This window comes from Tachysurus fulvidraco, chromosome 12, assembly GCF_022655615.1.
Source record: "Tachysurus fulvidraco isolate hzauxx_2018 chromosome 12, HZAU_PFXX_2.0, whole genome shotgun sequence".
NCBI lineage: Eukaryota > Metazoa > Chordata > Actinopteri > Siluriformes > Bagridae > Tachysurus > Tachysurus fulvidraco.
In genome coordinates this window covers 2,288,893-2,304,971 of record NC_062529.1, presented here as the reverse complement: position 1 = coordinate 2,304,971, position 16,079 = coordinate 2,288,893, and the positions used below count along the sequence as shown (strand labels likewise).

General features: G+C 43.4%; 1 protein-coding gene and 1 long non-coding RNA gene across 3 annotated transcripts in view; one reads left to right on the top strand and one right to left on the bottom strand.

The window, feature by feature from the left end:
* The window catches only part of LOC113651170, a 10,273-nt gene extending 1,949 nt beyond the window's left edge, over positions 1–8,324 (top strand). Inside the window, exon 3 of the long non-coding RNA XR_003442613.2 lies at positions 7,861–8,324. This is a non-coding gene — a long non-coding RNA (uncharacterized LOC113651170). The remainder of the gene's footprint in view (positions 1–7,860) is intronic.
* si:dkey-288a3.2 (protein phosphatase 1 regulatory subunit 37) overlaps positions 1–16,079 on the bottom strand; it is a 41,154-nt gene that overhangs the window by 359 nt on the left and 24,716 nt on the right. For both annotated transcript variants that reach the window (XM_027159900.2, XM_047821508.1), the window contains one exon: positions 1–1,337. This exon is cut by the window's left edge and continues 359 nt beyond it. In XM_027159900.2, coding sequence (XP_027015701.2) covers positions 1,140–1,337 — 198 coding nt within the window. In that variant the 3' untranslated portion in view covers positions 1–1,139. The remainder of the gene's footprint in view (positions 1,338–16,079) is intronic.

Here is a 16,079-nt window from a genome sequence, read left to right as displayed (position 1 = left end):
CTGGGATTCTTCAAGACGAGCGTTTGAACCTGAAATCTGTACTTTTCTTCTTTTATTTATTTATTTATTTATTCTTCTTAATTTGCATTGCATGGGATCTGACATTCACCGCTGAGAATTCTGCCTTGGGTTTGATTTTTTTTCCTCCAGTCAAACAATTAAAGATCCATTAAGAAACGTCTCGGCAACCAATTCCGAATCGTTCCCGATCTTAATCTCCTACAACGGATAAATAATGAAAGGTTTCTAGTAAAAAAAAAAAAAAACGGCTTCGCTTCGCTAATTGAATAACACGTGGGAGCGAAATATAACGGAATAAAAGTGCACTGTACTAATAAACGCTAATTTACACTACAGTGTTTATGTTAACTCAAATATGATCTGCTTAGCTTCTTTTTATAATATACACAGAATCGGTTTCAGTTTTTTTCCTGATTTCTGGTTGAAAAAGTCAGAGTTTTTTTTTTTTTGCTTTCCAGAAACAATACCTACCTTTCTAGTCATGCACGGAGTTTCACTGCGGCTCATTTCTTTCTTTAAAGTGGCATTCGGTCGCGCGGAGTAACCTGCTAAACACGCTAATCTGCACCTCGGATACGAGCTCGAACAAATGAGCAGACGCAAAATTGTGGCCCTCTCGTCCTCACATATGTTTGTCTTCCCACGTGCTGCGTTTTTCTCTTCTTCAGTGTGTGAAAAGAAACGTAGTTTATATAAACTATGCAGTGTCTTATTACATTAGCACACACACACACACACACACACACACACACACAGACACACACACTTGTGCATACACACACTTTGGTCTTTCTCTTACAGTTAGAGTGTGTGTGTGTGTGTGTGTGTGTGTGTGTGTGTGTGTGTGTGTGTGTGTGTGTGTGTGTGTGTGTGTGTGTGTGTGATTTACTGAGGTTTGGCAAACAGGTTTGTCTACACAGAGCTCTAATGAACTGATCTAGCCTGAAAGAAAGAAAGAAAAAGAGAAAGAGAGGATTCACATTAGAAAAAAAAAACTTCCTTCGACAGGAACATTAGGCTGTAAGCAGCAGGAAGGCCACGGCTTCACGAGAGAGCGAGGCTTCAGCTTTATTACGTGGATTTGGACGTTCTTGTTATTTTTTGAAGGAATTTTTTCTTTATTCGCTTGCGAGTGTTCGTGCGGGGACTCGGGGAGCCGCACTGTTATCTTCCTCCTCGGTGTCGTCTTCGTCGTCGTCCTGCGTTAAAAGAGGAGCGGAGCGGCGGTCCGTCTCCGAGGCCGCCTCGGCGTTCGCCACACACAGATCACAGATCCTGCCCAGTAGATTCTTCTGGGTTTCAATCAGAAACTCGTCCTGTGAACAAGAACACAGCGTGAATATTTAACGCGACGCGGCTCAGTCGTAACGGTTTTTAGTTATTCATCAGTACGACTTCAGGAGGGATTCATATGTGAAAGAACAAGGCTGTAAACACCGATATTGAATCTGGCAAAGAACAAAAGAAAGAAAGAAAAAGAAACACACACACACACACACACACACACACACACACACACACACACACACACACACACACACACGGATACAGTAGTAGTAGTAGTAGGTGGGGAGCTGGCTGGCGGACAGCTCAGGCGACACACGCACACTTCCCTGCTCATAAATTATCACCGGGGATGACGAGGCCTCCGAAGCCACCGGTGTGTTTTTAGCGGTCGATCCCCACCGTGCCAACCTCCCGACCCCGGCGGAGCGGTGCCATGGCGATGCCCGCCGTGCCAGCCTGTTTTCAGCAGAGCAGTTAATAAAGAGATTGATTATCAGACTGTCAGGAAGTGACAGTTGGACAGGGGCCGCTCCCCGTGAGTGACAGAGGGCACGATCGGCTCGCTGCAGCAGCAGCGCCGCGCCACCCGCACAGTGCCAACGCGGGGAAGGAAACCCGCCGCGGGCACAGCCACCGCCTTCTGGAGCAGGAGATCCACGGCTGCAAAACACACCTCCGCTGCCAGAGTCAGAGTTCGGCTCTGCCATGCGCTCCCTTCCGCTTGGCTCGCGTATCCACTCCTCGCATGTACACACACACTCACACACACATACACACACCGAGCTCAGGCCTCGTCTCAGTCTCCAGGAGACTCATCAACATCTGGGCCAAAAGTTGCGCTGGCCCAAAACTTCCTTCCTTCAGAACTGCTGACTTTTTCTAGGTCACTTTTTTGGATTGGAGGTTTGTGACCTTCACACCTGCATTGAGATGACACTGTCCCATGATTTCAAAAATAAATAAACGTATTAGTTAATCACCAATGCCGAACGATCGTCATCAACCCTGAAACCCCGCCCACTCTCCAGAACCCAGTCCCGTCGTGTTCAAGTCTTTAATACCTTTATGATAAGATTCTACACAACAGGAAAGAAATTTTGCGACAGCCGAGAAACGACGTCTATAAACTTTCTAAAACTCTTTAGCAGTCAGTCCTGCGTGGAATTTACGCTCTAATTAAAATCGCTTATCGACACGTCGGAGGAAACCGTTGACATTCCTGCCATCTCATTTCCCGTCACTGCCACCCAGGTGCCACACTGTTTATGGAAAAGATGTAAAGGTTGCCTGCTAGTATAGTTCCGGTCATTAGCTAGTTGAGCGATCACACGACTCGAACCACTTTAGCGAGGACTGGATTGCGTTACGTCTAAAACACAAAGTTATAAAATACATTCGAATCGAACAGAAACTTAGAGAAAGAACGAAAAGAAACTTTCAGTCGTCACACGCTGGACTCTAAAGGCTTATTTACTCAAAGCTAACAGATTGTTATCACAGTTGCTAGCTAACTGGGAGAGCATCAGGGTTTTTGTACCAGAGCAGGTTCAAACCAAATCTTCGAAAAATTCACACACACATGCACACACACACACAAAAATCGTTGTAAATGAATCGTTGTAAAATTCGTTCATGAATTAATTAATTTATTTGTTTATTTATTTTTTACACAAGATACTGTGATTGTGAGAGATTGTTAGAGGGAAGAAATTCTTTTGGATTATGGAGTAGATAGATGGCCAAAAAAAAAAAAGAAAAGAAAAGAAAAATCTAAAATTAAAAATAATTTAAAATATAAAATTCACGTGGATTTGTGAACGTAAAAAAATATTTTGATTTGCAATCCCTGAACTTTTTTAACCTAGATTATTTAATTTAATTTACTTATTTATTTATTTTTCGGATGTAACTGGGCCAGAACTTTCACTAAAAACCTGTCAGTAATCCACTTTAAACCTATATTTCAGCCTGACCCCCGTGTTACAGACACATCACAGCTGGAAGTCACGAGCGTCACAGGTTCCATATTAACAAAGGCTCGCGTCGAAGACGAGCGCAGGACGAAAAGATGTTTGGAATCGTCCTAATTAATGATTTAACACCTCTCAGGTACACGCACACAGTTAGACAGACACACTTTCGGCCCTGCTTTGTCTGTCCCCTCGGTTGAGATGCTGTCTGCGGCGTCACGGCAGCACGTTTGAAGTCGCGCTCGTCTGTCTCCCGTTGGCTGATTCTCCCCCCTCCCTTTTTTTTTTTAATGAAACATAAGCTTTAATAGCGTCACCGGGAGATGCGGGTGATAAAAGGCGAGGCGGTGAGCTAGCGCGCCTGTTTCCTCACGAGCGCACTGTTCAAACAGCGCATTGTTCAAAGACAATGCATGCAAAAGACGCACAGACGGGGGCTGCTGGGTGGATGGAAGGAAAAGACGAACAGAGGGGAAGGGGTGTGTGTTGGGGGGGAGGTTGTAAGACGCACCCCGTCTTCAGTCAGATCAAACCCTCTTGTAGGTAAAATACACAGAAAAAAAAGAATTACAAAATTACAGAAAATTACCGAAATGTTCACACAGTCGAGGAAACGTGTCCAGCGAGAACGAGGCGTCGTCGAGGCTTTACCAATTTTCCAAAAGTTCCTTAAACTCTCACCCCAGCTCAAAAAAGACTTCACCACATCATCATCATCCGGAACATCTTCAGTACAGCCATCAGAAACCTGCCGCAAGATCTTCTCAGGGATCTAAAGGTCTACACAGATGGACAAGAAGGCCACAGATGGACAAGAAGGTGGACTTCTGTGCCATGAGATCCTTCTGGCATCGTTCCACTCACAGGCTTTTTTTTTTTTCTTTTCTTTTTCCTTTGTCAGACAGGCTGCCGAACAAATCGCAGGTTAAAAGCAGGTTCCCGCCGGTCACGAATTATAAAGTCATTAACAAGTATAAATAAGGCTTTGCGTTTAGGGGCAGCGAGAGCAGGACGACGCAAAGCACCAGGGGTTTCGGGGTCTCGGGGCCGAACGAGCTTTTACACAAACACTCACAGGCCGCGCCAGTCAAACACCACGACTCTGATTAACACGTGTGTGTGTGTGTGTGTGTGTGTGTGTGTGTACTGTACATATTTATTCCTGTACTAAACGGCACTCCGTATTATTTAAAGTCTTAATTTCACAACAGCAGTGAAAAGAAGAGGGGAGGGGAAATAAAAAAAAGGAAAAAGGAGTCGTTTAAGTTGCGCTGCTCCGGTCTTGGCAACTAAACTAGCTCATTTGTTAGCTCTGCATTCCCTCAGACAGCCTTATAAATGGAGGCACTATCCAATTATTACAGAGGCTAAAAGTAGAGCTGCGACTCGCCTGAGCAAAATCTATCACAGGAGTGTGTGTCTGTGTGTGTGTGCATATGTATATATATAATAAAGCAACGTCCATATGTTATCTTAAGCCCTTTCTCTCTTTCTGATTTTTTTTTCCCCTTCAATTTTTGTGCGTCACTCTCCAGGTGTGTAAAATGCATATGTGGATATCAAAATCAGTGTGTAGGGATGCGTCCAGAGAGAAAAAAGATGTGTGTGTGTGTGTGTGTGTGTGTGTGTGTGTGTGTGTGTGTGTGTGTGTGTGTGTGTGTGTGTGTGAGACGTGAAAGGCTACTTTCAGAAACTTTCTGATAATTGGCTTCTTAAAACGGAGGCCTCATTTTTAACTGTGTCACCGTGGCTGGTGGATGACAATTAATCTGTTTTCCACTGTTTTCTTGGCATCTGTGCCAATTACTTTATATGCTAATATATGTAAATTACCGAACATTTCAGATGCCAGTAACAAGTAGGCCTACGCATGCGTCTCATTTTATTTATTCTTTATTTATTAGCTTTTTTTTTTTTTATCCACGCTCAGATTATCATCAGTATGGATTCATCAGAAGTCGAATTCAAAATGAGAAAAGTGTTAGCGGTTTGACGCGAGGTCCGAAAATAAAGAGGTTTATTTATTTATTTTTTAAACTCGTATAAAAAAAATGTGTTTATTATTATCATTAACAATACGGTAATTTAATCATGTAAGGAAAAACAGTATAAGCAGTATAAAAAAATATTTTTTTGTCTGTTGATTTGTGGTGTGACTTTATTATTATTATTATTATTATTATTATTATTATTATTAGACAGAAACAATTGACTGATCAAATGTTGCTTAAATAAAATGCACTTAAAACATCCGGAATTTTCTACTCGCTAAATTTAAAGAGTCGTAATTACCAGCAATTTATTTCCTCCTTCTGTCTCTTATACACACGTCGCGTTCCTCCATCCGTCTTCCTCCACGTACGTGTCAGAAAGCTACTCTGACTGTAGATGTCAGTGTTGTACGTGATATAAACAACTCCGAGGCCCAGACTCGGATCCCGAATCGTCTGAGACGCGACTCAGGAGAGAAAGAAACATTTGTGTGGTCTTCTCCATAAGTGTTTCTAGATTGATCTGTTTAATTGTTTTTTTTTTGTTTTTTTTTTGTTTTTTTAATTTGTTCGCTTTTAAGTTCATTTTCTTTAAGAATGAAAAGAAGTGTGCGTACGAATACGGCGAGGAAGTCTGAGCATGCAAAGCGAGCGAATCTTACACGACGATCTGAGCTCAGGATCGTCAAATCTCTTTACTCTTTAATCTTTAATCGTAACCTTAGAGCAGCTTAGAAGAAGAAGCGATCGTTTTTTCGACAACGTCTCGCACGGGTTTATAGAACAAGTAAACAAACAAGCAAACAAACAAATAAACAAAACTACTTGTTATAAAGCATGTCATGTTAGCAGAAAAAAATCGCACACGAATCTTGAAGACTTTCCTGTGGTGGAGAAGCTAGCGTTTTTTTTTTTTTTTTTTGTTTTGTTTTATCGTTGTGACCAAAAAAAAAATGTTCGATTTAGGAAATTTAGCCTTGACAAAATCCCAATCAAATGATTCTTCCTGGATTCAAACCAAATTCTACCACAAAGGTTCATGACTTTCTACTGACATCACGTGTGAACTTTTACTACAAAAACCAGCGAATAATTGTCCGAAGGACACGAATCGACACCTTCCGGCCAATCGGATCGGAGAATAAAGTATAAACTAAGCAGCTGTAGATGCAGAAAACAGAGAAAGAATGAAAAACCAACGATAGAGACTTCTGTGCGTCGCTTTGGATAAGGGGCGTCTGCCAAATGCTGTAAATGTAAAAAAAAAAAAAAACGTGTCCACGTGACAAAAGTAGATCTGACTCAGTCGAGCGGTTTCGTTTCATCACCGATTCTCATAATTAGCACATTAACATATCGTTAAAGACGACCGGAACGGGAAGAAAAAAAAGATCTGATAACTGTTAGTAACGAGGACACTCGTAGTAAAGCGTGACACGCAAACATTGTGACATCGTGTCAAAATAAAGTTAGGAAATAAAGCGCGCCGTTCCTGAGATGTCGAACCTCGAATCGTTTCCCGTCTCCGACGCGGCGTACGACGATGTGCACTTAACGAGGTCCAGCCTCGTCTCTCTTTCACTCGTCTATTATCAATTTGCTTTCATCTGTGCATCGCGTGCGGTGTGAGATTTCACGCCAGCACCAGTAATTAAGGTGAGCCCCGGCGCTTAAGAGAGCCGTGATTTGCAGCGATTATCAGGGACGAGTGCTGGAAAACGACCCCACCGTGACCTCTGGGGCGGACTCGAGTGCTGCTTTAATTGATCTCCACAGCTTCATATTGAAATATCGTGGCAGAACTGAGAGGGTTTTGTTCCCTGAGCACGAGGGCAGACAGATTTGACGATTCTGTCGTGTAGTCGTGACCTGACGGCTTCTCGTGCTGCAGGAAAACCCGATTGTTTGTTTGGCCCCGTGCCTCGCGTTACGGCTCCGACATCAGTCTCAGACATTTAACGAATCTCAGGTAGTGAGATATTAGCTGGAGGAGAAGACGGCTGGAATTGTTTCACGGAGCGAGCGGAACACGACTGTAGGACGGAATGGGAACTACGGAGCCACACGTAGAGCTTAGAAAGGAAGAAAAAGCTCGGGACGTGCTGTTATAGGAAAACAATCAACTCCAGGGGTGACGTGAGAAAGCTGTTAATGAAGAGGATTATTATTCTGTTCTGCTTCTTGGACCAGAAATATTGTGTAATGATGAAGTCATTTTATTTTATTGAGAAAAAAATAACCTTTTTTAAATTTATTTATTTATTTATTTATTTATTTATTTATTTATTTATTTATTTATTTATTATAAAAAGCATTAACTCTGGTATTGCAAACTCGTTCCATAAAAAAGTTCTCCATATATACAATTATTATTATTATTATTATTATTATTATTATTATTATTATTATTATTATTATTTAGCATTCATATATCCTCTGCCTGTGAATATGAATAAGCCGTTGCTATAGAAACGACAGCCTTTTAAAACGTGCACCTTAAAATAAACTCGTGATCTCGATTGATTCTTAAAAAGAAAACGCCACGCTGGACTATAAGGAAATATAAATCTGAAATCATTTATGTTTTGAAGGAATAAAGAGGGAAAGAGAAAAGATCTGGAAAGCGATGAGCTTCGGTGCAGTGTGGAGAAGGAAGGAGAAGGAAGAGGAGGAAGAGAAGGAAGAGAAGGAAGAGCGCCGCTGATTTTAACGACTCATTTTAATGCACGCCGTGAAGATTAGGAGTCAGTGACGCTAAAGCACCATCTGTAAGCTGGATGTATGCAGATATATACGCAGAGGTAACGCAGGTGGATCTTTCAGTTAGAACATGAGCAATACTGAGAGACGATCTCTGGCTGAGGAGAACCGAAGGAACCTTTGATTTCAGTCGAGAGTTTAAAAAAGGAGCTCTGAAATTCTCCTGATTGATTACGTCATACAGCAGAGCAGCTGCTACTCCATCCATCTGAGGAGCCACCCAAATCACCTGAGGACAGACAGACAGACAGGGAGGAAGGGAGGAAAACAGACAGACAGGGAGGGAGGAAAACAGACAGACTGACAGGGAGGGAGGGAGGAAAACAGACAGACAGACAGACAGGGAGGGAGGGCGGAAAACAGAAAGACAGACAGGGAGGGTGGAATGAAAACAAACAGACAGACAGACAGGAAGGGAGGGAGGAAAACAGACAGGCAGACAGAGAGACAATCCGACAGGGAGGGAGGAAAAAAGACAGACAGGGAGGGAGGGAGGGAGGGAGGAAAACAGGCAGACAGACAGACAGACTGACGGACAGGGAGGGAGGAAAACAGACAGACAGGGAGGGAGGAAAACAGACAGACTGACAGGGAGGGAGGGAGGAAAACAGACAGACAGACAGGGAGGGAGGGCGGAAAACAGAAAGACAGACAGGGAGGGTGGAATGAAAACAAACAGACAGACAGACATGAAGGGAGGGAGGAAAACAGACAGGCAGACAGAGAGACAGTCCGACAGGGAGGGAGGAAAAAAGACAGACAGATAGACAGACAGGGAGGGAGGAAAACAGACAGACAGGGAGGGAGGGAGGAAAACAGGCAGACAGACAGACTGACGGACAGGGAGGGAGGGAGGAAAACAGACAGACAGACAGAAAGGGAGGGAGGAAAACAGACAGGTAGGGAGGGGGAAATGAAAACAGATAGACAGGCAGACAGACAGAAAGGGGGGGCAGACAAACTGACAGGGAGGAGGAAATCAGAGACAAAACAAATAGACAGACTGGAGAGTGAGGAAGAAAGATAGACAGACAGACAGGAAGGGAAGGAGGAAGACAGACAGACAGGGAGGGAGGGAGGGAGGGAGGGAGGGAGGGAGGAAAACAGGCAGACAGACAGACAGACTGACGGACAGGGAGGGAGGGAGGAAAACAGACAGACAGACAGAAAGGGAGGGAGGAAAACAGACAGACAGACAGGTAGGGAGGGGGAAATGAAAACAGATAGACAGGCAGACAGACAGAAAGGGGGGGCAGACAAACTGACAGGGAGGAGGAAATCAGAGACAAAACAAATAGACAGACTGGAGAGTGAGGAAGAAAGATAGACAGACAGACAGGAAGGGAAGGAGGAAGACAGACAGACCGACAGAGAGATGGATGTACACGGAGGGAGGGATCTAGGGATGAAAATTTGACAGACACCTAGACAGGGAGGGAGGGAGGGAGGGAGGGAGTGTGGAAAGCAGATAGACAGACAGGGAAAGAGGAAAACAGACAGACATGCAGAGGGGGGCAGATAGACAGAATGCCAGGCAAATAGACAAAGAGACAGATAGACAGAGAGAAGAGAGACAGACAGAAAAGCAAAAAGATAGGCAGGGAGAGACAAAGAGACAGATAGAGAGGAAAACAGAGAGACAGAGAGAGAGACAGGGAGAGAGGAAAACAGAGAGACAGACAAAGAGAGACAGAGACAAAGAGACACAGGTAGAGAGACAGACAGAGACACACAGAGAGAGACACAGACAGACAGAGAGAGACATACAAAGAGACAGACAGGTAGAGAGGAAAACAGAGAGACAGACAGAGAGAGAGAAACAGACAGAGAGAGACATACAAAGAGACAGACAGGTAGAGAGGAAAACAGAGAGACAGACAGACAGAGAGAGGCACAGACAGACAGAGAGAGAGACATACAAAGAGACAGACAGGTAGAGAGGAAAACAGAGAGACAGACAGAGAGACAGACAAAGATAACATACGTTCTGTATATTTAAATGAAATGATGGAAAGAGACAAAAACCGAATCGTTCAGGGGATAAAACAAACTCCCTGTCATCATTTATATGATGAAAAATTTCAAACCAAACAATCGAGACTAAACTCTGGAAGCGAATTAGGAATAAATAAAAGATCTACATTCTTAAAAAGTTTCACAACTTTTGGTATAAAAAAAGAAACAGCCATTTACACAAAACCGTAGTCATGAAACTAATAAAGTGTTGTCATAATGTTAAATGTAGCAGTGTGTAGTCTGTTGTGACAGGGTGTGATTTAAGGCTTGATGTGACACACCTGAATTTCACATCCATCTCTCTCTCTCTCTCTCTCTCTCTCTCTCTCTGAACTTTGAGAGCAATTCAGAGTCTTTATATTTATGCGCTGAGTCTAATACATGATAAAACACGTGTAAAACTTGATACGGCTACGTTCTGCAAACGTAAACCGACACGTACGGAAGGAGTCTCTAGGACAAATGAGGAGTTTGCACTTCCTGGTTTGTCGATAACGTGACACACACACCGAGGCTTTGTGTTGACGGCGTAAAAACGATGACGTATCGATCCCATTCCGAAAAATATATATATACAGTATATATAATAAGAAATTATGATTGTCGTAGTTCAGGACTTCAGGACTTCCTGTTACTGGAAAATCACACCACCAGATTGTTGATTATTTGCCAACATTGCGCTTTATTCCTCACATAAACCAAGTCTAGAATTAGAGAGAATATTAAACAATTATCATGATTTATAAATCCAATAAGCTTGTAATACAAACCTCAAGGAATAAAGTAACTAATAAACCAGCGGTTTGGTCGGCGGTCCGTACTCTGTTCAGTAAATAAGCACATACTCTATCCTTAATAGCCGCAAAATATGTTCAAGTCACTTCTATAAGTCCTTGTGAACGAACTCGGTTAATATTCACTTGGCTGGATTTACATAAATGAGAACATAATCAGGTTCTAGACATTTAGTCCAACTTAACCATGCAAATAAAACCCTACATGAGGACCCCAGAGCCTGGTATAACGTCGGTATTTAAAGTCCTCGTCCTTTTGGCAGAATTTAAACTCTTTCGCTTCTCAGTTCAAAGCCGTGACAAATTTCACAGCTAAGCAAAGCGCGATATTTTGCTTGGATGTATCCACACTCGTGCTGATGAGGTCTTTATTGCGAGTGTTTATCCTGTAAAAAGACACCGAGTTAAAGAACTCTTCAGGTATTCATTTGAATAGAGCGTGCTGAACGAGGGTTTCTCTAATTGATCCCTGGGGAAACTGAGACGTCGAGGCCCGACAAACATGTTTTCCCCAATTACGGACACTCGTACTAGTCTGTTAAATCGAGGCCAAGCAGGCATACGTGCGACGAAGCATCCGCTAAGTTAGGCTTCCTCCTTTTTCATATGCGGTAGATCAAACCTGGGAAGGTAATCATCTTTACAATTTACTTAAATCTTAAAACACAGCTAATGTGTTTATCCTTCCACAAGACACACAAGACATTTTCTTTAAATTTTTTCTCATGTTGCTTGTTTTGCTAAACATGGCATACATTCAAGTAAATCTTTTTCCAGGGGATTTTTCCCCTATTTTCTCTCAGTGAACTAATTTGCCGATTTCCTAGCCGAGATGCCTAAGTTTAGCTAACGGGGGACGGTATCCCTGATTATGCAAATGCCGAACACAAAAATCCACATTAGCAAGTTTTGTTCGCTAATTTAGGAAATGTAGCTCAGTCATTTTTTTTAACAATTAAGTTATTTATTTTGTTATAATGTTCCGGTCAAGCGGTCAAATCGTGTACATTTTTCATGAAACTACGGTGTGTGTAGTGTGAGAAAGAGAAAGTGCTGCACTCTGTAGGACATGGCACGTGGTGAAGCGATGATGGAGCGATGGACAGCGAGGGACTGATTACCACCGGGGCGTCTCACCTGCTAGCCCGTCATCATCTCAGCCCAACGCCAAACAGGTGCCATCCGTGAGGACTGAATGGCACAGAGCCGTAGTGTTTGTCTCCAGCGCCAGCCAGTGCTGCCACAGTGCCCAGCTCGGCTCACGAGTAAGAGGGCCAGAGGTCAAACCTGTGCCTCCTCGCTCAATCTGAACCGAGAGTTCTGGCGAGCCAACTAATGATGGATGCCCACTCCAGCTCCCCTCTGGCCTGGCGTTGGGACAGGGGCGCTTGAACAGCTGGCCTGCTTCTGCCCGCCTGGACGTGACAACCTTGGCACTTTATTAGTGGTGCCCGCCATGCCAGCTGATCCTCTCACAGGGTCCCTGTCACGCTGATGTCTTCATCGCTAAGCAGAGCAGACGCCCGCTCCTGGCAGCCGCTGGAGGTGACAACAAATCCAATTATCTCCCCTCCATGGTGCCCAGGCAGCCTGGGCCGGTGTGACAGGGACGGGGACAAGCAGTGCCCTACTACCTACCCCAGCCAATCCCCTCTACAGATACCCTCTGTGGTCACGCTAACACACCAATGGTCTGCCAATTCAGTCAGTTGGGACAGCGGAACAAATACAGGACTCCTGAGATCCACGCCAGCGATGAGAAACAGAGGGCGAAAGCGAGAGAGTGCAACGGAGAGAAAAAAAAATCTTTCATAAAGTCACACGAAAATGTGTCAACTGAAAGGTGATGGTGTTAATTCATAGCAGCTCTGTTCTTCTCAGCCATTGTTTAGGACTGTGAACCCAGCGAGCTTGCTAGCGACACCGGATGCTCACGTGAGAAACGGCAACAGGAGAGAAAGAAACGATCTCGATTTAACTCTCTCTCTCTCTCTCTCGCTCTCTCTCTCTCTGATTGATCTGTTCTATTGTCATGATCGAAAAGAAGTTAGAAAAAAAAAGAAGTTATCTGGAGACACGGGGTGCGGGGTTACACTTCAGTCAGGGTGTTTTTGCTAACAGACAAAACAATTTCACGCAGACGTGTTAAACGTACACAACACATGGTATTGTTGTGAAACTTTCCAAATTCAGACACAACAAAACGCAAGCCTCGGCACTTCGTGAACATGTTGATCGTCGCTTTTCATCTGTGCATTTAAAAAAAAAAAAAAAGATAGCGGAGATTCTATGGATGCAATTAACATTGGTTTATTTTTGCAGTTATTCATCCTGATGTTTCTCTGTCACTTATTATCACATTTTACCACAGTGCTGTTGAACTGACAGAACGAATCGAATCTGATTCATTTTCTTTTTTCCTGACAGTAGTGACGCCACGAATCTATGAACGTTCTCCTTCTAATACATACCTTCTCGTTTCTATAGTAACAGTAAATGATTCAAATCTGACTCTTTTTCCCTAGAATTATTTTCCTTAGACTTAAGTTGACTTGGAGGATTTTAATGATCATTTAACATAACCGTCGATAGTAACCACCGATCCCGATCTTCATCGTCGTCGTCATCCATCAAAATCTTAGAAGATTTTTGGATTATTTATCAGTCACTTTGGAAAGAAAGCCGATGCCGTCCGATGCCTTCTTTCTCAACAAAAGTCTATAAGTTCTCGACATAATTAATGCCCAAGCTAGAAGCTCTCAAAGTTCCTCTCAAAGATGAGATCCTCCCTCACTCAGATGCCGAGATGGGCATCGCGTCACTCGCACTTAATAAAGCAACCATATTCAAAAAGGGGGGATGAGGTGCTTCTGCAAGGGCGGATATTTGAAAGGGAAAGGAAGGTTCTCGCTGGATGAAGCCCCCGATAAAAAAGCAGTGACTTGAGGGCTTCATGATATTCAGATGAGCCTCAGTGCGGCTGACTGGTGACTCGGAGCGCTTGAGCGTAGAGTTGGAGGACATGCCCAAAGGGAAATGCAAAAACTCTGATGGACCGACTCATCCGACGGGCTGAGGAGACGGAGAGGAAGATGACTCTCCGTCATATCAAAAGATGAGCCGTGAGAGTATTTCAGGAAGTGCTGAAGTAAAAATACTCCTTTTCTCTTATGTGAGATGATATGCATTTAACCATCTGCTTAGACAAAACTTCAAAGTACTGTAAATACATTCTTAATGATTTTTAAATGAGAATTATTCCCATTATCAATGATCTATATCTTTAGCGGTTTATTATAATTCCAGTCATCTTATTGGTTTAGATCTCCGACACACACTACGGATACGGCCTGTCGTTCACATGCGGGTTTGTCTTTCTGACTTTCTTTTCCATATGCTTCCTAGCCTCCTTCCATCACCATCAAATCAAATCAAGAAGAAGAAGAAGAAAAAGCAACCTCCTTCCTGCGAAACTGTAGGTCACACCTCTGACTGCACCGATGGGGGTAAAGTAGAGCGATTAAAATGACAGGGAGACAGATCGAGTGTGACACATCAAAGAGCCCGGAAAAAGCTGAAAAACCGAGCAGCGCAACCTCGCCTCATCCCCCTCTCCAGCAGGGGGGAAAGAGAGAGAGCGGAAGAGAGAGAAACAAAGCCGACAAGCATGCACCGCATGGTCAACACGAGCACCCAGAGACCCCCACACGCTCCCGACGGCGCAAACACCCGACCCAAACACTACACGGCCAATGATTACACTATACACACTCGCGCACTCTGAGGGGCTAATTAATGCTTTAATATGCAAATGAGCGCCACAGTAAATTACACAGCTGGCAAATATGCCTGTTTTGCCCCTGAAAATAAACCAGGAACCGAGCAAGACTGTTTGGATCGAGGGTGCAAAGAGAAAAAGAGACGCAGAGAGGGAGAGAGAGAGAGATTTCTTCTAAAGTTTGTAGGACAATTTCAGAGCAAAAAGATTTGTCGGATTTTTAACCTTAAACGTTCCACAGACATCAAACTGCATCAGTTATATATCCTTTTCAGTCACATAAATCGTTCTATTGCTTTTCATCTCACAGACGACTCGATCGAGCGGACGTTTCTGTCTTCGTCGACAGAGATTCGCAGACAAAAACTTAGAGAGAAATACGACACCGAACAAAGCATCGGGCGAATTAGGAGTCGATGAAGGTGCAGGAGGAAAGATGGCAGAAATGCTTATGGCTTCTTTAAAGTAGAATGAGCTGACGTCTTATAAGACTGTGACTCAGTTAGAAAAATGACGTCTTAAAGAAAAATGAATACATTCTGGAGGACTTGGTGTCTCAGGGCCTGGCACATCTGGGGTTGAGGGTTTGATTTCCGTCTCCGCCCTGGGTTCGTAGAGTTTGCATGTTCTCCCTGTGCTTTAGGGGTTTCTTCAGGGTTCTCAGATTTCCTCCATTTCTCCCTGTCATGGGTTAGTTCCTGTCCCAGACTGTCCCTCACCTTGTGCCCTAAATCCCCCAGAAATCAGTTCCTTACCCTGATATTGTCATTACCCTGATTTCATCATCCTTGTTCCCTTATTTGTAGCCTCCTGAGGCTTTTGCATCATCCCGTCCCATCCCATTCTCCCATTGGTCGATTTTGGATGGTTGAAGAAACAAGCTGCGTAACATTTTAAACTCAACAGATTGTCAACATTAGAATTATCGTGTTATTGTTATCAGTCTTTAGCATCGCGGCTAGATGAAATCTATTGGCTGCTGTACGCAAGCTACTAGCTAGTTCTACTTAGTTACTTCTAGCTAGTTTAAAGCCAAAAACACAAGCTACTGTACTAGCTAGTTCTACTTAGCTACTTCTAGCTAGTTTAAATCCAAATACACAAGCTACTAGCTAGTTCTACTTAGCTACTTCTAGCTAGTTTAAAGCCAAAAACACAAGCTACTGTACTAGCTAGTTCTTCTTAGCTACTTCTAGCTAGTTTAAATCCAAAAACACAAGCTACTGTACTAGCTAGTTCTACTTAGCTACTTCTAGCTAGTTTAAATCCAAAAACACAAGCTACTGTACTAGCTAGTTCTACTTAGCTACTTCTAGCTAGTTTAAATCCAAAAACACAAGCTACTGTACTAGCTAGTTCTACTTAGCTACTTCTAGCTAGTTTAAATCCAAAAACACAAGCTACTAGCTAGTTCTACTTAGCTACTTCTAGCTAGTTTAAATCCAAAAACACAAGCTACTGT